A 23,404-nucleotide genomic window follows, 5' to 3' on the forward strand; every position below is an offset into this window, starting at 1 on the left:
AAGAGAAAGGGTTCTAGAGGTGCCTTGTTTTCGGAGACCCGGTGTTGGCGACGACGAACAATGGTGAGGCGCCTTCCTTTCCTCTCGCCGAGACCTCCTCCTCTTCCTTTTCTTCCGCCGAAACCCTTCTTTTTTTTTCCTCTTCACTACCCACCTTATAAGAACCAAATCCTTAGGGTTTGGCCCATTCTTTATCAATTGGGCTAAGCCCAAGTGTCCATTAATTGGTTATTAGCAATTTAGCCCCTTAAGTAAAACAAAGAGTTTATTTCTATGTTTCCCCTTGATTTCTTTTTTCTTTTTTAAGAAAGGAAAAAATCCCGAAAATCCTGACCCTTTCCGAATCTCATCTCATTTCCGACCCGAAAATATCTCTACTCGACATTTTCCTGACCCGAAGGTTCGGGATTTTTCTCGTCCCGATCGCTATCGGGAAAGGGATCGAGAAATTTTTTTTCTCTCGATAGGAATCCCGTCCTGACCCAATTATATTATAATATTATTTTTTTATATTTTAAGCATCTAACCATTATGTTTATTTTTTTTGTCTCTCCATTTTTCTCATACTTCATCGTAATTTTGTTTATAAATAATTTATTGTAATGTGTGAAGAAGATAGTCAGTTAGTTTATTTTAGTATATGAAAAATGATAAAATGATATAAAGAATATTTTTTTTGATCTTTTTTTCTGTAGGTTGAATCCAAGCATTTCTAAGGACTAAAGTCACCATATCATCAATTCATTATTGATACAATGACTGACATGATAACTTTTTTTTTGGATTTTCTTGTATTAGGTATAAAGTATAAACTAAGTAGTAGTTTTAGTTTTTTTTATTAGTTTTAATATATTTATGATGTCCTGTGAAGATATTATAGTTTTTAATGGTTATGTTCCACGAAATCGTTTTAATTTATTTGTATTATATTGTACTAAACAATTGTTTTAGTCTCCATAGATTTTTTTTTAAAAAAAATTGGGATATTCTTACGGGTCCCTACCTGATCCTGAATATTCGGGATCCCGAATATTCGAGTCCCGACACTTTTCGGGTACGAGATCGGGAGAAAAAAAATCTCAATTCTTATCGGGACGGGTATTGGGTAAGGGGGTTACGGGACAAGTCCTGACCCGATCCCACCCCTAGTCGAGAATATGGGGTGCAATAGGATGATTTAATCTGCCATAATGATATCTGCAAAATATATATTGGAACATATCATAATAAGGTTTAAATATATGATTATATAAATATAAAACAATATGAAAGCATAACATACTTAATAAATCAATAATATTGAACTTATTTGATTGAGTGTGTCTACTTAGAGATCAAGAAACACAAAGATTGATAAGAGGATGACACGTTCTATGCCTTATTAATCAATCTAGCTATCAATGATAGAAGGATTGAGTCATACAAGATAATAGACACGGAAAGATTAGGTTGTATCTCGACATTCTCGTCACTTGGATAGCAATGCCACTCATTGCTTATGTATCTAAAATGGTTTTAGATACATAGCCAATGTTACGAGAGCCTATTGGGTCACACACAAAGAACATGTTGATTTGGAGATAGATTATGAGGTTAAGTTTAATCCAAATTATACACATTGAGTTAGACTCGAATGAATTCGGATTAGATTTATTGAGTAATGAGTTAGACTCATTGATTTATTGGGTTAATGACTTATTGGGTTAATGGTTAATCCAATATTCTAAATCCAACCCATTAAGATTAATGAATATTAATAGAGATTAATATATTATCATTAATCAAAAGGAAGATCAAGAGACAAAAACGTTTTTTTATTGATGAATACAAAAATCATTTGTAAAAGTAACCTTTAGGTGAAGTAACCTTTTTGGTAAAATAACCTTTTGGTGAAGTAACCTATTTAGTAAAGTAACTCTTTTGTGAAGTCACCTTATATAGATGAAGTGACCTTTTGGGTGATGAGATCTTCTTGGTTTTTGCTCTTCTTCCTTCTTCCACTCTTGGTCGAAACATCCACAAGAGGTTGCTAGTATAACTTTTGGTTGTTTCTTTCTCCATTTCGTGAGTTCGTGAGATAGACGGAGAACGTGTTCGTGTGGATACCGTAGAGGCACAGACGTGTTGATCGTGTTGAGATATACATCCTAAAGAAACGTTGCTGTCGGGATTGCGAAGGGCACACAGTAAAGGTATATATCTTTTAACAAAACTTAGTATATGGTTTCCTTTGCACGGATCTTTTGGATAGGAATTTATTTCTTCGCTGCGCTTTTCGGCATGTTAACGCTATTATTCCTTACAGTGGTATCAAAGCCACTTGCAAAGGCATATACTAAGTTGTAGTAGATTTTGATATGCGATATAGAAATGCATGAGATTTTATTATGATTTACATGATTATGAGTAAGATTTAGGCCAACGGTCTTGACTAAAGTTTTGTGGGTAGTGGGGTCTCGAGCATGGCAGCAACTCATACAATGAGTATGCAACTTCTGGGGCGCTGCCCCCTCACCTCGCAAGGGGCGCTGCCTCCTTGATGCATGGTCATGACCCTTAACCCTGATGTGATTGGATGTGTGTTGTCTGCGTGTCGTGCCTCTCCCTTTTCTTTCTTGTTGTAAATTTAGATTTCCCTCGAATGTAACTCGAGGTTTCTTTAGATTTTGTAATGTACAAATTAGAGAAGAACAAGTCTATTGGATGACGGTGACAAAGGGAGGAGGAAGAAGATGCTTTGACTTAGGTTGACCTTACGATCCTCTCATTGGCTCGAGAGGATCATAAAAAATGGGTCATAACCATGTCACGTTTATTTATGCATATATGAGATGTATGCCATGATATGCTATCGATGCATGTGTAGTTTAATCATGATTAGGTCTCTTTTATATACGCTACTAAATTTTGGTACTCACTTCTAGCTCGATCAATTGTAGTCACGTTTTGCCAAAGCAAAGTGACTCGATTTATCTTGCTAGAGTGCGACAGGACAATTGTGATGTTCGACTATTAAACTTTGGGTGTGACTTAACTAAGTTGAGAATTTAGAGGCATATCCCATATGATGAAATTCAAATTATACTAGTCTTGGGCGATTAGTCAAAGTTAACTCAAGATTAGTTATAATTTGGATTTCATAAGATGACAAATGAACAAATAGTCTTGTTCACCCAATGATACAAGAGTTACATATGATGTAATTGGTAAACGTTGCCTACCTATGTTATACTAAGTCTTGGGCGATTAGCAAAATCTAACTCAAGATGAGGTATAATATGGATCTTGTCTCACATAAATGTCAACGCGATTGGACTTGGAGCTAGTAGTGTGGGTAACACTACATCACTTGCTCTACCAAAACTTTACAAATTCAGTGGAAGAATCATTTAATTAAAGACCTAATTAAATGACCTAAATATGATATTTATTTTTGCATTTTATTGTTGTAGATCACCATGTCGTTAAATACGTCGAATACTCTCTCTTTACGATCTATTCTTGATAAGGACAAGCTCAATGGAGCTAACTTCATGGATTGATACAGAAATTGAGAATAGTTCTCAAGCAAGAAAGAAAACTGTACGTCCTAGAGCAACCCATTCCTGAAGTACCCCCCACGACTGCCACTAGAGCTGATAAGGATGCTTATAAGAAGCATCAAGATGATCCATTAGATGTATCATGCCTTATGCTCGCTACCGTGAACTCTGAGCTTCAGAAGCAACATGAGAACATGAATGTTTATGATATGGTTGAACATCTTAGACAACTATATTAAGGACAAGCAAGACATGAGAGATTTGAGATCTTCAAGGCTCTATTTCAATGCAGAATGCAAGAAGGAAGTCCCGTAGGGCCTTACGTGCTCAAAATGATCGTATGTGGAGAACCTATAACGATTGGGATTTCCACTAGATCAAGAATCGACCACTGACCTTATTTTGCAATCATTGCCGAAAGCTACGGTCAATTTGTCATGAATTATAACATGAATGAAATTGACAAGAGGTTGAGCGTGTTGAGAATTACTGAACTCAACCTTAAGAAGGCAAAGCCTAGTACTATTTTGATGGTGCCAAAGGGCAAAGGCAAGTGGAAGCCTAAAGGTAAGGGGAAGACCCAAGCCAAAGGCAAGGGCAAGATTCATGCATTGAAACTCAAAGGTGGGCTGGAAGGGGAACTGCAAGTTGTACCTAGAGGAACTGAAAGGAAGAGAAGCGAGACTTCGCCTTAGGTATAAATGTTTTAGAAGTTAATCTATCTATTTCTTCTTCATGGGTATTAGATACCTGTGCATCTCACATTTGCATTAATGTGCAGGGGCTGAGAAATAGTAGATCTTCGACAAAAGGCGAAGTACCTACGAGTAGCAATGGTGCAAGAGTTCTGCTATGCTGTAGGAATATATTCCTTATCTTTACCCACTTTGCTTGTTTTAGAACTTCAAGAGTGTTGTTATGCGTCTGTCTTAACTAAGAACATCATTTCTGCTTCTTATTTGAACAAGAAAGGATTCTCATTTGTAATAAAGGACAAATGTTGTTCCGTTTATTTCAATGAAATATTCTATTGTAGTGCCCATCTCGTGAATGAACTCTATGTTCTAGACTTTGATCACCCAATCTATAACATAAATACCAAACAGTTCAAGTCTAATGATTTGAACCAAACATATCTCTGGCATTGTCGCTTAGGACACATAAATGAGAGTCGCATATCCCAACTCTATAAGGATGGACTTTTGGACTCATTTAATTTTGAATCATATGAGGTATGCGAATCTTGTTTTCAAGGCAAGATGACAAAAACACCATTTAGTGGATATAGCGAAAGAGCTAATGACTTGTTAGGACTCATACATACTGATGTATGCACCCTTTCAGAATAACAGCTAGAGGAGACTATCATTACTTTATTACTTTCACTGATGATATTAGTAGATATGACTACGTGTATCTGATGAGACACAAATCAGAATCTTTTAAAAAGTTCAAAGAATTCAAGAATGAAGTACAAAATTAACTTGGTAAGCGTATTAAGATGCTTCGATCATATCGAGGTGGGGAATACCTTAGCCAAGAATTTCATGACTATCTCGTTGAATGTGGGATTATATCTCAACTTACTCCACCTGACACACTACAATGGAATGATGTATTAGAAAGGAGAAATCGTACTTTATTGGATATGATACGATCGATGATGAGTCAAACAGAACTTCCTACTTTCTTCTGGGGACATGCTCTAGAGACGACCACTTTCACACTTAACCACGTTCCAACTAGGGGTGAGCATTCGGTTAATTCGGTTAATTTGATATTAATTTTGTATAAATTCTTTTTATTATTATTTTAAACAAATTTAGTGAATTCGGTGTTAACTGAAATAACTAATTCAGTTAATTCAGTTTTAGTAAAATTTTGATTTGATTCGGTTAGCCAACACTAAATCGGTTTTCGGTTAATTCGGTTAATTTATGGACCGAATTAACCGAATGCTCACCCCTAGTTCCAACTAAGGCTGTCATAAAGACACCATATATAATATGGACTGGGAAGAGTCCCAAGATATCTTTCATGAAGATTTGGGAATATGAGGCTTACGTTCGACGACAAGTCTCAGATAAACTAGGACCTAAATCAGAGAAGTGCTACTTTATAGGATATCCTAAGGAAACAAATAGATATTACTTCTATAATCCCACACAAGGCAAAGTGTTTATTGCCAGAACTAGTGTCTTTCTAGAAAAGGAAATTATTTCTTTCTAGAAAAGGAAATTATTTCTAGAAAAACTAGTGGGAGTCAAGTCAATCTTGAAGAAATTCAAGATACACAAACTAGCACCGAAGGCTTAATGGAAACGGAACAGGTACCACAAGATATTATGGATCATAATTTTGTTACACCACAAGAAATTATGGAGCAATAACCTATTCAAATAGCACAAGCTTTACGTAGATCTGATAGGACCCGTCGTCAACTTGAGAGATATTCTTTTCTCTTATCTGACCACGGTGATGTAGTGCTTGTTGGTCTTAATGAGCCTACATCTTATTAAGAAGCTGTACAGGGCTCAGATTCTGAGAAATGACTAGAAACCATGAAATCCATGTACACTAACCAAGTATGAACTTTGGTTGATCCATCTGAAGGGATCAAATCCATTGGTTGTAAGTGAGTCTTTAAAAGGAAGATTGACATGGATGGTCATCTGCATACCTATAAAGGACGATTGGTAGCTAAAAGATTCAAACAGATTCATGGTATAGACTATGATTAAATCTTTTCACCAGTTACGATGCTCAAGTCTATTCGGATCATGCTTGCTATTGCAGCTTACTATGATTACGAGATTTGACATATGGATGTCAAAACTGCATTTCTTAACGGAAATCTACTCGAGTTTGTGTACGTGACACAACTCTGATGGTTTTATAGATTCTAAGCATCTGGAAAGGTGTGTAAGTTGCAACGATCCATTTATGGATTGAAGCAAGTTTCTAGAAGCTGAAATCTTCGATTCGATGATGCAATCAAAGCGTTTGGTTTCATCAAGAATGAAGATGAACCTTGTGTCTATAAAAAGATTAGTGGGAGCACAGTCATCTTTCTCATATTGTATGTAGATGATATACTTCTCATTCGAAATGATATCCATACTCTTCAATCAGTGAAGACTTGGCTTGGGAATTGTTTCTCAATGAAGGATTTAGATAAAGCAGCCTACATTTTAGGCATCAAGATTTATAGAGATAAATCTAAGAAATTACTTGGTCTAAGTCAGAGTACATATATTGATAATTTGATTAAACGTTTTGCCATGCATAATTTCAAAAAGGGATTTCTGCCGATGTTACATGGTGTGAGTCTTTCGAAGACTCAATGTCTTTCTTCTAAGGAAGAAAGAGACCGTATGAATCAGATTCCTTATGCATATGCTATTGGGTCTATCATGTACGCCATACTTTGTACTCGCCCAGATGTCTCGTATGCATTAAGCATGACGAACAGATACCAGTCAGATCCAGGTGAAGGTCACTGGACAACAGTCAAGAATATTCTTAAGTACTTGAGAAGAACTTAAAATTATTTCTTGATCTTTGGAGGCGATGAAGAGCTTGCTGTAATGGGTTACACCGATGTTAGCTTCCAAACAAATAAGGATGATTACAGATCGCAGTTAGGGTATGTATTTTGTTCAAATGGTGGTGCTGTGAGCTGGAAGAGTTCAAAGTAGGATACAGTCGTTGATTCTACAACAGAGGCCGAGTATATTGCTGCTTCAGCTGCAATAAAGGAGGCAGTTTGGATTAGGAAGTTTATTGTTGAGCTTGGCATTGTTCCTAGTATATCGAACCCAATAGTCCTCTATTGTGATAACAATGGAGCTGTTGCACAGGTTAAGGAACCGCGCTCTCATCAGATATCCAAACATATACTACGGCGATTCTATCTCATTCGAGAGATTATCGATAGAGGAGATGTGAGGATATGCAGAGTACCAAGGCTTTGGCACAGAGGAAGCACGATGGTCATACTAGGTCACTGGGTATTAGATATTTCAGTGATTGACACTAGTGCTAGTGGGAGATTGTTAGTATTAACCTTAGTACTAATTATGAGATGATTGTAAAGAGCTTCTTTTGTATCATATTTCATTGTTAATAAAAGACAAAGTTGATTATTATATTTATTTCAATTCAGTGCCGAATGAATAAGTATAATAATATCCTACAGTAGGAGGTTCTAATCTATAACATATCAATTGGTTGAATTGATAGTGAGATATTGTAGATATACATAGAACACTACTCTTAACTATTCCTAGTCAAGTATTAATATGCAAGGACAATATTAATGCGTTGAGACTAGCATGTAGGTCAACGGATGATTTGATCTCACAAGTCATGGATATGAGATATCAGGTTGACACATGAGTATAGATTAGAGAATATATACTAAATGACTCGCCATGAGAATATTTCATGGATCGTTATATGAGTGTTATAAACATTCTCATGTGATTATTGGTATGAATAGTCCTTGGACCTGAAGTCACTACGGTTCCCTATATAAGGAGTTGTGTACTTGTATCGGCAAACGTCACCTGTAACAAGGTAGACTATAAAGTCGATCACTGGTATGCAATAAGTTATGCGGAGGGAGGCGAGTGATGTAGATGAGATCTATCCCTTCCATATAACGGAAGTGATATATGTGAGCCCCTTGATTAGTAGGACACAAGAAATCATGGTCATGCTCAAATGAGTCAATATGAGATATTGAGCTTATATGATTGAGTGTGTCTATTTAGAGATTAAGAAACACAAAGATTGATAAAAGGATGATACGTTCTATGTCTCATTAATCAATTTAGATATCAAGGATAGAAGGATTGAGCCATACAAGATAATAGACACGGAAATGTTAGGTCGGATCTCTACATTCTCATCATTTGGATAGCAATGATGAAGTTGATGTTTCAAAATTATCCACTAATCTTTTGTCTATTTACAAACTAACCCTTGATATTAACTATAATGTCTTTTTATTGCTCTCACTGATTGTATTTTCGGATTAGATTTCGGGGAAGAGGATTTGACTTGTTAAGGAAAAGGGTGGTCTCTACTATCTTATTATCTTAGGCACACACTCACCTATTGTCAAGCATGCTTTCTCAAAGTCTAATTTTTCTATTTCATATAATTATCTCATTTGGTGTCAACGTTTTCATTTTAATCATCATGTATTATTTTAAAAAGAATGCTCTCTTTCTTGATTAAGAGTGTTAAGGCCCATCAAGAGTGTTAGTATTTTTCTTTGCCTTTTTATTTGATTCACATTGATATTGTTGGTGTAATATCCCTTGGGAACCAAGGTTGATCAGGTTGACTAAGTTTGAGTTGACTCAAGCTTAAGTCTTGATATTTGGGATTTGATGTTTGACAATATATGGAGATTGCAGCGACAATTGTCCGTTTGTGGAGATTGGTAAGTAGGTCAAGGTTGACCGGATACTTGATTGATAAGCCCAACGGGAAGGTTAGAAGATGAAAATCGGTGGGTCGGTATTGACCGGCACTTGGTGTGAAAGTCCTGGTGAGTGAAGCTAGGTGAAAGACCTAGTGAGCGAAGCTAGGCAGATGAAAATCCTGATGAGTGAAGTCAGGTGGTGAAAGACCTAGTGAGTAAAGCTAGTCAGAATGAAAAATCTTGGTGAGTGAAGGCAGGTGAAAGCTCTAGTGAGTGAAGCTAGGCAGATGAAAGTCTTGGTGAGTGAAGCCAGTGAAAGTTTTGGTGAGTGAAGCTAGGCAGAATGAAAAATCCTGTGAGTGAAGCCAGGTGAAAGACTTAGTGAGTTTAGCTAGACAGATGAAAGTCTTGGTGAGTAAAGCCATGAAAGACCTAGTGAGTTTAGCTAGGCAGATGAAAGTCTTGGTGAGTGAAACCAGGTGAAAGTCCTAGTGAGTGAAGTTAGGCAGAATGAAAAGTTTTAGTGAGTGAAGTCAGACAATGGAAATCCAGGTGGGTCAAGGATGACCGGACATCTGGTGATTGAAAGTTCAAGTAGGTCAAAGGATTGACCGGATAGTGGGCACAAGGAGAAAAGTCCAAGTTGGTCAAGGGATTGATCAGACACTTGATGAAGAAGTTCCAGCAGGTCAAGGTTGACAGGATGTTAGGCAATGAGAAGACTCAACAGGTCAAGGTTGACTGGATGTTGGGTTTGAGAATCCTAGACTTGAGTTAGGCAAGTTAGGGTTGATCAATTTGATCAGATTCAACCAGAGCCCAATCGATCAGCTGATCGATTGTGAGTGTGCTGCGAGTGAAGGCAGCCCAATCAATCAGCCGGTCGATTGGAGAGACCTTCTCGCGAGCACAGAAAAATTGGGCTGAATTTCTCGCAAGGATGTGAGAAAAGCTGAATCGATTTAGGCTTTTTTCAACGAGAGCACAGAGGCGCTCTGAATCGATCGATCAATCGATTCAAGCCTCTTTAATCGATTGATCAATCGATTGGGATATGACTGTTGCGCAGGATGTAGGTTTTGGATGGCTAGGATTGTTGGGATTTGACGTGGCAATCAATTGGGAGGAGACCCAGTCGATTGGGAGCCCTAAATCGCGGAATATAAGGGCGACAGCGAGTTCAAATGAGGTAGCGCTTACACGAAGATCTCTCCCGATTCTTCTCCACCGAGCTCACGAGTCTTCCGCTAGTTTTTGGAGCATCTTGGGTACAAGTGTTGCTGTACTTTCAAGAGTCAAGAGGCATTTACAAGCTACACAAGATTGAACAAGAGATGTTATTCATTGTATTGTTTACTTTTACTTCTTGTTTCGAGTTGTATGCTTGTGTGAGTTTTGTACGAAGTTTCTCCTCCTCCGGTAGTTACGAGGAGTGTTTTTCATAGTGGATTAGTCACCTCTTCTTGAGGTGGATACTAAATAAATCCTGGTGTTAGCGTTGAAAGCTTGCTGTGAGGTTTTTCTGCAGCAACATCATTATCTACGAAGCAAGCGAACGAGCGTGACGAGCTATTCACCTCCCTCTAGCTCCCGAAGTGACCCAATAGATATATGAGTCCCCTCTAGAATTCCTAATGTTACAAGAGTTCGGTGGTTTGTTTCTTTTATGGATGATTGTAGTCTCATGGATTTTTCTTCTTAGATATAAATCATATGCGACCACTATAATACATAACCAATTTGGTGTCAAAGGAAAAAATTCTATTCTCACAATGTTAAGATTATTTTAACCAATTTCTTTCACTATATTTTCTACAAGAAGGGATAAATACTCCTCAACATAAAGTGGTTGCTAAGAGAAAAAATGGTCACTTTCTACATTCGTTCTTTGCTCTTCCAAAGTCGAATTCTGAAATCATATTGGGGAAGTAGTCCTAATCCACATATAAATTGACTATGTTCTAAAGTCTTAGGCAATCAAACTCTTATGCAACTCCTCTTTCAGTTTTATTATAATATTCAAACCTCAAATAACCTTTCTCCTTGAGTCATTGTTTGTCTTACTTTTGTTCATGTGTCTAACTTCAATAGAGGTAAATTAGATCCATGAGCAATCAAGTGTGTGTTTGTTGGCTATTCACTAACACAAAAGGCTATAAGTCACTCATCTATACAAAAATTATATATCTCTGTTGGTGTCGCTTTTGAGGAGGGCCCATCATTTTTCTCTTAGACTTATCTTCAAGAGGAGTGTGACTTTATTGATGAAGCTAAGGTAGAAGATCTATTCTTCCTTGCCCTACCCATCTCACAATCTTACTCATCTTCATCTCACTCCGGATCATCTTCAAAGGAGCCATCCCTGCAGCCCGAATTGTCCCCATAAGAACCTCATCTCTTGCAAGTCCAAAACTTAACTTCTACTTCTGAACGTGAGGTATGCACAAACCTAATTTCCTTCATCTTGCCTTAAGAAAATGGACAAGAGAGTGCAGTAAACATCCAAGATATTTATTGGCCAAATTAGATTTTTTTTTTTAATCTCAAACTGAATTTTCTTAGCAAATTTAAATGTTATCACAATTCCTAATACCTTATTTGAGGGTTTTATCCGATGAGAAGTGAAGATATGAGAGTAGAGATGGAGGCACTTGAGGAAAGTAGAATGTGTTAAATCATGGAGCTACCACAAAATAAAAGAGTAGCGGGGATGCAAATGTGTATTTGCCGTGAAATATAGATGAGACGTGTGCCTTTAGAGAGATACTAGGCGAGGTTGGTTACTTGGGGTTACACACAATCCTTTGGAGTGGACTATCAAGAGATATTTGCAAAGGCGGCTAAGATAATAAAGTGAGAGTTCTATTGTCCTTGGTTGTAAATTTCAATAGGATTTATGATAGTTTGATGTGAAGAATGCCTTCATTCACATTCACTTAGAGGAAGAGATATATATGGAAATTTTATCACAATTGGAGGAGAGATCAAAGGGGGAGCAACGTTTGCAAACTGAAGGTGTTACAGGGATTCTTGCAGTCTCTAAGGGCTTGGTTCGGTAGGTTTACAATAGTGATGCTCAATACCAAAGTTTAAATAGAGTCAAAGTGATCATACATTATTTACCAAACACTTGATTTTATAGGGAGTTACTACTCGTTTGGTGTATTTAGATGACATAATTATTATTAGGAATGATGAGAAAGAAAACGGGGACTTGGAAAACTGCTTGACAAAGGAATTTGAGATCAAAGGCTTGGGGAGCTTGAAATGCTTCCTTAGGATCGAAGTAGTTCGGTCTTGGCGAGGTATCTTTATTTTGCAACAGAAGTATGTGACTTCTTGAAGGAAATTGGTAAATTAGCGTGTAAACATGCTCCAATTCCCATTGATCCCAATTACAAACTTTGATAGATAAATGATGATAAGGTAGTAGATGTGGAAGTTCCAAACAAGGAAAGGTTCCAAACATTGGTCGAGAAACTAATATATTTGGCACATTCGATTAGACATTGCCTATGTCATGAGTGTGGTAAGTTAGTTCATGCACAAGCCAAAAGAAGATCATCTACAAGTTGCAAATCTGATACTCCACCACCTATACTGCACTACCTGAAAGAAATTTTATACATGAAAGGTGAGAAAAAGTTGGGGCTAATTCTTAAAATTTACACTGACGTAGACTATGCAGGATATCCAGTTGATATACGTTCTATAATAAGTTATTACACATTCTTAGGCTACACATTTTAGGTGGTAATCCAGTCACGCCACGTGGAGGAGTAAGAAACAAAATATGGTAGTTTGATCAATTGCAAAAGTATAGTTCATGGCTATGACTCAAGGTGCGAGTGACCTATTGTGGTTGAAGTCACCCTTGAAGATATCAAGATAAAGCGGGAGGAGCCTATGAGACTAAATTGCAACAACAAGTTAGCCATCAATATTGCTCATAATCTGGTTCTAAATGATAGGTCAAAATACATCGAGATCCATAGACACTTTATAAAGAAGTTAGACAACAAGTTGATTTGTACTCTTTATATGCCTACAAAGGAGCAACTTGCAATGTATTTAAAAAGGAATTTAATGAACATGACTTCTTAACGATTATATCCAAGTTTGGAATGGATATCTATTCACCAGCTTAGAGGGAGTGTTGGAAAGCAGAAAATTACTTTTGGATAGTTTCTAATTTTGTTGGAAAAGGAAAATTAATTATGAAAATCCCTTAATACTAGAATCCTAAATAAAATATTTTAACTTTATTCTTTTCTTGGTTTCTATACATAATAAATGCATAGTGTATGTATACTCATTATTGTATATAATGAAAAAAATAAGAGAATTTCTTTCTACATTTCTTGTCATTTATCCCCCTTTGAACTAACAAAATTGGATTCCCAATATTATTTTCCTAGGGTGAAGACCCATTTATATGGTAATTATATAACATGTTATTTGCACTAGGAAGGTAAAAGGATAATTATTGCTATGAAAAAAGTAAGAGACAATTTCATTCCATGTTTCTTGTCAGTATCAAAAGAGGGAAAGGAGGCCTTGCTGACAACCCCACTTGAACTAATATAATTGGATTCTTATTATCATTTCACTAGGGCATTACATAAAAAGTGTGACTCACCATAAATGTAAAAGAATAATTGTTGCTATGAAAAAAGTAAGTGACTTTCATTCCACATTTCTTGTCAGTATCACGAACTAATAGAATTGGATTCTTAATATCATTTCACTACGGCAAAGACCCATTCAATGATTGAAATACCGTTCCGTGCTGGGTGATATGAGCGGTTTTTATTGTTTTAACGGGGGAGTGAAACCATCATAGTATGCTTCCAATTTCGCGTGCGTCATCTGTGTGTCATGAGCACACGTCACACGCCAGAAGTGGGTCGAAGGCATCCCAGAGGAGTCGCCTCCGGTGCTGTTGGATGCCTTCAGCGGCGCCGGAACCGTCGTGGGGTTTGCGGGTGATGTTACTTAGCAAAATTAAATTTATAATTTATTTAATTCAAATAATTTCCAACTTAAGTGATATTTTGAAGACTTTCATCAAGCCTAATTAAATTATCCTAATAAAATATATAAAAAATATATTTATTTTTTTATAAAAATATTAATTTTATTAATTGATATTCTGAAGTTGTTTTTACTGATTTAAATTTTATTTAAAAATTCTAATAAATCAAATTTATATTCTGATATTTTTTTTTTAATATTTTTATTGTTTTAATATATTTTTTCACTATTTTAAATATATATTATTTAAATTAATGAATAATTAAATGAATAAATAGTTAATTTATATAATTATTATATATAAAATAGTATTTTTGTATTAATTTATATAATTATGATTATTTAATTTGAGCATTGGAGAACTGTAGAGTTGACCTAAGCAGAATGTTACGAGAACTAATGCTTTCATCTGATTCACTATTCCTTTTGATATTAATAAGGTAATATATTATGTATCAATTTTAATTTGAGTTATTGATAAATTAATTTTCTTTAAAAAAACTATATTTAATTATTCTTTTTAATAATATTAAGTTCAATAATGGAGAACTTATATAAATCAATGTACAACTTATTTTTAAATTATATACAATAAACATATTTATCTAATAATTACTATATATATATATATATATATATATATATATATATATATATATATATATATATAAATAAAAAAAATATTGAAATCGTATCATCACAGTACGATTCGATACCAAAATTGTATCGTTTCGGTCTGAGATCGAAACCTTGGCACAATCAGGATTTTAAACCTTGGACCCATTTATACAATAATTATGCATCAACAAAGAAAAATTATTATTGTTATGATATCATAGAATTGTTGATACTTAATGGAGTAGGCGGTAGATAGGAATATAATCTAAGTTATTATAGTTTTCCACTGGTAATGTATTAAGTAAATTCATTTTGGTAAAAAAAATCAAGTAGTGCAGACTGGATTCTTAATATTGCTTTATTGGAAAAGCCCCATTTATGCATAAATTATATGTGATAAAGGAAATAAGAAGTGTGAATATACTAAGGAGGCAAAAGGATAATTATGGGTAGGAACACATCAACAAAGGAAAACTATTATGTCTAGAATATTCAATAATTGTTGTTACTTAATGTTGTGCACTGTGGAGGGGGCTCTAAGTTATTGTAGTTTTCGTGTTGGTAATCGATCCTTTGGCATAAAAAAAAAATGTACACCTTGTTGGTTCGTTGCCATAACCAAGTACAAAGTGTGTTATCATAACTCATATGATCAAGTATAATGGTTCCACCATGTGGTTTTTTAATCTACCCTTCTCTTATTCATGGATTCAACTTGAGCACCAAAATTGTCATGGTTCTCAATGGTGTGGTGGCATAAGAGTGTAGGTAAGTTAGATGTTCCTAGTGTGGTCATTGGTGCAGGTGGCATGGAGCAAGGAAAAATGGTGGATAGGGTACATGGTGATGGTGACAAACTAGAATATATGACGGAAGGACATTGTTTTGTTATGAGGACATTGTTGCTGCTTGAGTAGGTGCATTGCCTCATCTCCACACTCATGAATTCATGTTGACAAAGATAACCCTAGGGCAAGATTTAGGATAGTAAACAATATAGGCTTGGTGGGCGACTTTTATTTATACACTGGTGTTACAAGATTTTCCTTATTGTATCAACCAATTAGGCATGTTTTAACAAATAACCATTTTAAAAACCTATAGCAAGACTATACTAAAAGCAAGATTTAAAATTTCAAGCCGTGTAGAGATTTCGATGTACAAAACCATATCGTGCCATGCATATGACATATTTGATTACCTTTTAAATTAATTAGGTTGCATGCATGTGACACATTTCTAGCATGACTCTTCTTCTCCCCTAGAAAATGAACATCAAACTTTAATTAGGTTGCATGCATACTACATATTTATATTTGACTCTTCCTCTCCCTTAGAAAATGAACATCAACCTCCCTTGCAAACTTTTTTTTCTCTTTGCATGACTCTTCAATATTTGAAGTTTGTTTTTTCTTTAATTTGAAGTTTTGATTTTGATTATGAAGATAAACTATTTTCAATTTTTGAATGTTAGTGAATTTTATATTTATATTATTGTTTAATAGTTTATGGATTATAATTTTGTTAATGAAATATGTTGGTATAAATTTCCTATATATGTTTGAATTATATAAATTTATATCCAAAGTGCGCCTCACCTTTCCCCTAGCGCCTCAAATCCATAGCACTTATGCACTTTTGGGCACTTCACGCCTTAAATAACTCTGGTGCCATGTCGATAGAGTTTCAATATTTTTTTAAATATAAAATATATTAATTGAAAATATTTTTATTAATATTTAATTGCTATAGATGTTTACTTTTGAATTAATAATTTATTTTTTAAAATTTAAATTAAATAAATATTTAAATAAATTATGGTGTTGAACTCTAGTTGTTTATTGACATTCGAACTAAAGCTAAGGAACACAAAGGAGAAGCTTGCCACGATCTTGTTGAACTTTAGTTTTCATATCACATGCTAACACTTTATCTCAATCTCTATTGACATAAAAAAGTTAGAATATATAAAAAGTATTTTACATATCAAATTTATCTTATTTAAAATTTTTATATTTAAAATTATTTCTTAAATAATTAAGTTAAATAAAATTAACATTTTAAGAAGTAGGGTGAGTAAAAGTCAATTTAGGACTAGGTAGAGTCCACCTAGTAGTAGACATGACAATTATGATTAAGTAGGTTTAATTTGAATTTAATTTAGATTTATTTTGGTTTAAAATTGAACCAAATTTATATCCAAAATAATTTAGTTCAATCATAGTAGGATATTTTATAAGGTTAGAATTTATATTATATTTAATTTTCTTTTCAATCTTGGCCTAGCATTATTATATTTTTCCTTATATTGCTACATTGTTATACTTTTCCTTACAAAGGAACATAAAGAAAGAAAAGGAATGAAAAATAGGGGAGTCAAAGGAAAAAGGGTGAAAAATTGGGAAAAAAGTTATAAGGCGCTATCAGTGGCTATAGCTTGCCGTCGTATCGTGACTGAGGTCATGGCTAGGCTTGGTTGCCATGATGCCATTGCAACCTCACGATGGCCTTGCGACACCCTCGCTTTGTCGCAAGGCCTTGTGACACCTTCGCTTTGTTGTAAGGCCTCGATAAGGTCGTGGTAGTATCGCACCTACCATGCTTAGTCGTGAGGCTGTGGCGACCTCATTACGACTTTGCCTGACTGTGTGGCCTCTTGCGGAAGCCTTACCTGGCAGTCGAGTGCAGGTACAAAAGAGTTTCAGTGTCGGTTGGCGAATGTAATGGTAAATTCTACTCATGCACATAATTTGATATTTTAATTGCTAACTAAAAACTTCACATTTTCTTAAAATGGAGTTGTTAGAACATGATTTGAAATCTCATAATTGAAACTAGGTACTATTCGATATCCAAACAATGCCTCCTTTGTGCCAATCTTGTTGACGATTATCATTTCATGCCAACACTTTCACCTCTTGGCATGTTAAAATTGAGATAATATTTTGTTGTTTCTCGGTACAAAGATAATGCTAAAATTGTCATCCAAATCACACTCTTGTATTTTTGTCTTCCTATTAGAATGTGTGCTAGAGTTTTCATAGTTTAAAATCTAGTGACATAGTCGAAACACAGTGTTCAACCAAATTACTTAAAAAAATGAAGCTCGCTACTGACCAACATGGGTACTCCCATTTATGCCACTAATACATATCATGTTGATAAGTATTGTGTCTTATCGACACTTGAAAAAATTGCTTTTTTATATGGAACTCTTGTCCCATATGTTTTCATGGAATTTGTTTGTTTTGCATGTCAAATACTATTTTCTTCTTTATGTTAATATTTTTTCTTCATAGTGAATTGTTTTGTATCTTTTTTTTCTAATACATATACATCATCTGGAATATTAGATGCTTCTAGTCTCTATAAATGCATCAGACAATCACCAAAGCCCCGAAGTACAAAAACATTGTGTCCTTGTTGCTGCCAGCAATCCCTACCCTCTCCCTACTCCTGTCTATCGACCTCCTATCTCAAGTTTAGAACACAAGGAGAATACTGAAGTACAAAAAGAGAGTTTCCTTGCTGATGCTGAGACCGTTGCAAAATCATTTAGCCAGGTAATAAAGGCATCATACAATATAATTTTTTGTTGCATATACGTGGTAGTGACTAGTAGTAAGTTTTGTTTCCTGTTTTACTGATATGCTTGATTACTCTTTGGCAGTGCTTTGTCTCATTGTCCGTGATTTCACCTAAACAACTACCCAAATTGAGATCTATATATAATGCGGTATTCATGTCTCCTTCACAAGCCATTTAATTATGCCATACAAATATTTTTTATTAATAATTTTAATTTCTTTAATGTGAAATCACTTAATATTTTGACTGAAAATTGTTGGCTTGGCCAATATTCATATAATGCATGGACAATTTATTTATATACCTTACTATACATTGATTGCTACTTAGTTCAGTCTTTACTTTTCTTGAATGAAGCTTATACTACTTAAGATTCCTATTCCTCTCTTCTTATGAACTTCTATGATTCTATGTTGCTCCTTGTGTAGTACACCAGTTGATTCTATGATTCTATGTTGCTCCGTGATTTATAATCCTAGTTGATGCTTGAGGGATTTGTTCGCAGAAGGTGGGATCAAGAGGGTGGGTGGATAGACATGGGAAATTAGGGATAAGTTTAACTGGTTTTCAGTTTGACAACTAACAATATAGGTTATTAACTTTTGGTTGGGCTTTGCCCTCAGTAGTTATTTGCTGTTTTTGATACATGGTTCTACGGTGACATTGAAGCTGGATATCAATGGTGGATATTAGCGGTAAGTGTCAGTGGGCGTTGAGGGTCAGCAGGTGGTGTGCGTCCAATTCTTTTATGATTTTGGTCCTCAGGTGGAATGATATGCTTTGCGCTTGTTGACTGTCATGGAACAACACTTCAGTTTTTAAATAGAGCATTTGATCAATGTGTTTCCTACCCGTTTGTATTGATGTATTTGTCCATGTTGAATAAAGAAAAAGTTGCAGGGTGCATCTACAAGGGTGAATGAAGTGTCACCTCTCGAGTGACCAATATGTTTCAGCCTCTTTGTCATGCAAGATTAGTTCAATTGCTTCATTGTCTAACCCGGCTTAATCAAATGACTTGCTGTCCCTTCTGTTTAATTGGAATTAAAGCCCTACGTTGTTATGACCAATCAACCTTGTTAAGGGTTGTACTGTAGATATTGTGAATATCGTGGAAGTAATCACTAATTTTATATCCATATATATACTTTTTTGTGCATATATAATAAGATGGACTAGGGCATTGCTTCTCAACTTTATTCTCTCCCAATTATTCCCTTCAACAAGGTATCTTATAAATGGTCATCCTTTTCTTTGTTTTTTTTTTGTTCTTACCAGCCATATCCATTCATATTATTTGCCTTTAGTTGCACAATGTAGGAGCACCACTAGGGCTTTAGCAGTAATGTTGAGTTCTGTATCAAAGATTCTAGGGCTAATTGTCACAATAATATTCATTGTTGGGTTCTGTATTTGTTGACGCTATGGTTTTGTGTCATTCACAATTTTATGAAGTTGTCAACAATTTTATGTCTGAGTTGGACCACTTGGTGATGCTGGCTTTATGGATTAAAAAGTGGCCTCTTTGGTGTTTGCAGCAGGAGCCATATATCATATAATATATACAGTCCCCTATACGGGGTTGGCGCCAATAGTCTGATTAGCATCAATATGCAGTCTACGTGATTATATATGCAGCTGAAATTGCGAATATCCAATTATATGAACTTGTGTTTCACTTGAACTAGATTAGGTTGAACCAAATAAAATAAAACTCCTAATTATCACTTGTCAACTCCCTTCACAAATAAATAAATGGATATAGTCGTGCAATACATTAAAGGTGTTGAGACCTAATTATAAATAGAAAAATGCTTAACTGCAATCATATAAACTTCATGGTGATAATTTATATTAACTATTAAGGTAGAGTGGACTATGTGTAAAAAACTAATAATTTTTTTTTTTATGTCTGACCTTTAATGAGTTCTTGCCAAGGCAATTCCTATCGCAAGTTTTCTTCTTCATCACTGCATTGTGATTCAATTCAGTTTGTGATTTTTTTCTAATTCCATATCTCATTGGGGTTTCTTTCTCAGGCAAAAATTAAAAGGCATCTTTTATTATAATTTTTCATCAGAAGTGTACTCCTTTTTCAAAAAATATCAAAACGATGCCGTATCACTTTTTTCATCCTGAAAATAATTTCAGTGTTGTACCAACTACAATCATAGCTAGTATAACATAGAGCAAAATTGCTCCAACTTGTTCAACATTACAACACATGGAGTAATTTTATATTAAATTATATTTTACCAAATAACTCAAAATTGTTTAAATTTAATCAAAATCACTCCAACTCAGTTAAATTATTGTAACATTGTTGTAGTAGCTATGACCGTAGTTGTTATAAGTTGTAGCAGTTATGACATAACTTATACAACAATGTCAATTAATTGTGATCAAATTGGATAAATTTTGTTGTGATGATAGCTGCTACAATTTGCTTCACGATATAGTAGCTATGTCCATAACTGCTTCAAGTTGTAGTAGCTATAGACATAGCTACTACAAAAGTGTTAAGTGATTTTGACCAAATTGGAGTGTTTTTGTTCAAATTTGAGTAATTTTGACCAAATTGGTAAACTGTATTTTTATATATGAGGGTTTTATGTGTAGTAATTTTGGCCAAATTGGACCGAAAAGAAAAAGTTGAGCCTGTTTACTTTAACACATTATAGTAACTATGACTATTGTTGCTACATAGTGTAGCAGCTACGGCTATAGCTACACAATGCCTTTTTAAGAGTATTTTTGGATGAAAAATATGATGGATTGCTGTTTCAACTTTTTTTTTTTTTTCAAGGTGGCTCTGTTCTTTTGTTGAAAATGATAATAAGTGCTGCCCTTCTGATTTTTGCCCATCCTTGTTCCTGTTGCCCGATTTCTCCTGCTTGCCTAAACCATGTGATTTACATTATTGGAGATCTTGTGCATTATTTCTTACATTAGATTTTAGTAGTGACACTATTTGCCAGGAAACTGTGTTGCTTTTTCCGTCTTCTGCCTTCTGTTCTTGCAAGATCTTCCCAGAAATTGATTTTTTCTTGTGATTTCTTCACAATTTCTCTTTAAAAAAGACTTTGTTCAGCAACAAATTTATTTGCTTTGCCCGTCTCCAAGAATGTTTCCAGATCTTCATTGTGGTTTCCATAAATCCAGCACATCCTCACTTTCTCTACCTTTTTGTTTTTGTTTTTTAATAATTTGAAACAGATCTGCTCTTCAAGTTTGGTGGAGACCTATTCTGTGCTTCCTTCAGAGTATATCTGGTTCCAATTGGTATTTACTAATTGATTCTCTGATAGATTTGGTGGTTCTCAGCAGAATCTGTGTGCAGATTTATTCTTGGTGCTGTTAAGCTAGTGGCTCATCTTGTGTATCTTGTGCAAATTTTTATGAGATCGGTGCTCTTTCTCCAATATGGTTCCATACAGGGAAACGAATACCGTTCCGTGCTGGGCGGCATGGATGGTTTTTACCGTTCCGCCGCCTGGCCGAAACCGGCACCCGACGAGATAAAATTTCGGTGCGTGATACACGCGCATCAGTCCACGCGTTCCTTTTGTCGCGATTCATCGATCGCTGTAGAAAAAAAATGGCACCAGAGATCGCGACAAAATGAAGGAATCGATTCCACGCACGATCGATTAATCGCGACAGGAATCGAATCGATTTCTTCTATCGCGCGATCGATTACAGAAGGAATCAATTCCTTTTGTAGTCGATCGCGCGACAGAAGGAATCAATTCGATTCCTTCTGTCGCGGTTAATTGATTGCTGTAAAAAAAAATATATAAAAGGCACCAGAGATCGCGATCGATCGACAGTCGAGGCGAGCAGCAGCGAGGCGACAGTGGCGAGGTGAGCAACAGCAAGGCGACAACAAGGGCGGCGAACTCTGATACGCTGGAGGAGTCGCCGGACCACCGGAGGTGTCCTGCGACACCTTCGGCACCACCGGAGGTTGTGATCCACCGCTGCTTGCGTGCTTCGCGTGCCCTAGCTTTAAAAAACAAATTAGATTTTAATTTTATTAATTTAAACCATTCCTAAGGAAGTGTGATATTACAAATAGACTTTTATAAACCCTAATTAAATTATTCCAATAAAATATATTAAAAAATATAATTAAAATTAAAATTTTAATTAATATTCTGAAAAATGATTTTTTAATATTTTAAATTGTATTTAAAAATTTTAAAAAAATTATAATAAATCTGATTTATATTTTACTAATTTTTTTTATTATTTTAAATTTCATTTTAAAATTAAAAAATTATAAAAATTCATATATATATTCTAATAATTTTTTATTATTTTAAATTTCATTTAAAAATATTGTTAAAAAATTTAAAAAATCTAATAAATTAAATTGATATTCTGATATTTTTATTATTTTATAATTTTTACAATAATAATTAAATAAATAAATAATTAATTTGTATAGTATTTTTATGTTAATTTATATATTTATTATAGATAAATCTTTTTAATCTCAGAATTAATTTAAAATTTGAATCTACGAATATTAACATATTTAATCTTGTGCAATTTTGATCATTCTAAATTGAGAAAGATGAATTAATATTTTTAGGAGATTGTTTCAAATTTCAGAAGTTGCTCTTTATAGTTTATATACTTAATTTGTAAATTTATAATGTTAATACATTCTTGACATTATAAAATGATGACCATTACCTAGAAATATATATTATTCTTAATTTTTGTATAATGCATAGGTAATGACACCAAAACAACAATCTCATGATCCTACTTGGAGACACACGCCGATTAGAAAATCGATTTCATTGGCAATGTTTGCATTATGATATGATTGGACGCGACAGCGGCGTCACACGCCTAGAACATCTTGCTGGTGGATATTCAGATGTTTCTAATTGTCCAAAAATTTCTCAAGAAGTTCGTTGTGCAATGAAAGAGGAACTTGATGGCAAAAAAGCATTAAAGTATAAACAACAACGAGAACGTGAACTTGTTGATAGCCGAAGCTTTAAAAAACCAATCTATGATGAAATGGAAGGTCGTGGTGAAGTTCCAAATGACGAAGACTTTTTAGCAGTTCTCAATGCCTCTCGAACTCAATATGACTATGAGCAAAATATGTGACATAGAAGTGACTCAGGTGCCAGTGGAAGTGACTCAACTACTGCAACAACATTAGGAA

The 23,404-nt window shown here is 34.8% G+C and overlaps 1 protein-coding gene across 11 annotated transcripts in view; it reads left to right on the forward strand.

The window, feature by feature from the left end:
• Window positions 1–23,404, forward strand: part of LOC122041076 (mediator of RNA polymerase II transcription subunit 25-like) — an 84,103-nt gene that overhangs the window by 13,611 nt on the left and 47,088 nt on the right. For 9 of the 11 annotated variants that reach the window (XM_042600642.1, XM_042600634.1, XM_042600637.1 and 6 more), the window contains 2 exons: window positions 17,982–18,191; window positions 18,299–18,364. In XM_042600642.1, coding sequence (XP_042456576.1) covers window positions 17,982–18,191; window positions 18,299–18,364 — 276 coding nt within the window. The remainder of the gene's footprint in view (window positions 1–17,981; window positions 18,192–18,298; window positions 18,365–23,404) is intronic. The other 2 variants (XM_042600633.1, XM_042600639.1) reach the window with 1 other exon arrangement.

The sequence above is a fragment of the Zingiber officinale genome, chromosome 2A, assembly GCF_018446385.1.
Source record: "Zingiber officinale cultivar Zhangliang chromosome 2A, Zo_v1.1, whole genome shotgun sequence".
Taxonomy (NCBI): domain Eukaryota; kingdom Viridiplantae; phylum Streptophyta; class Magnoliopsida; order Zingiberales; family Zingiberaceae; genus Zingiber; species Zingiber officinale.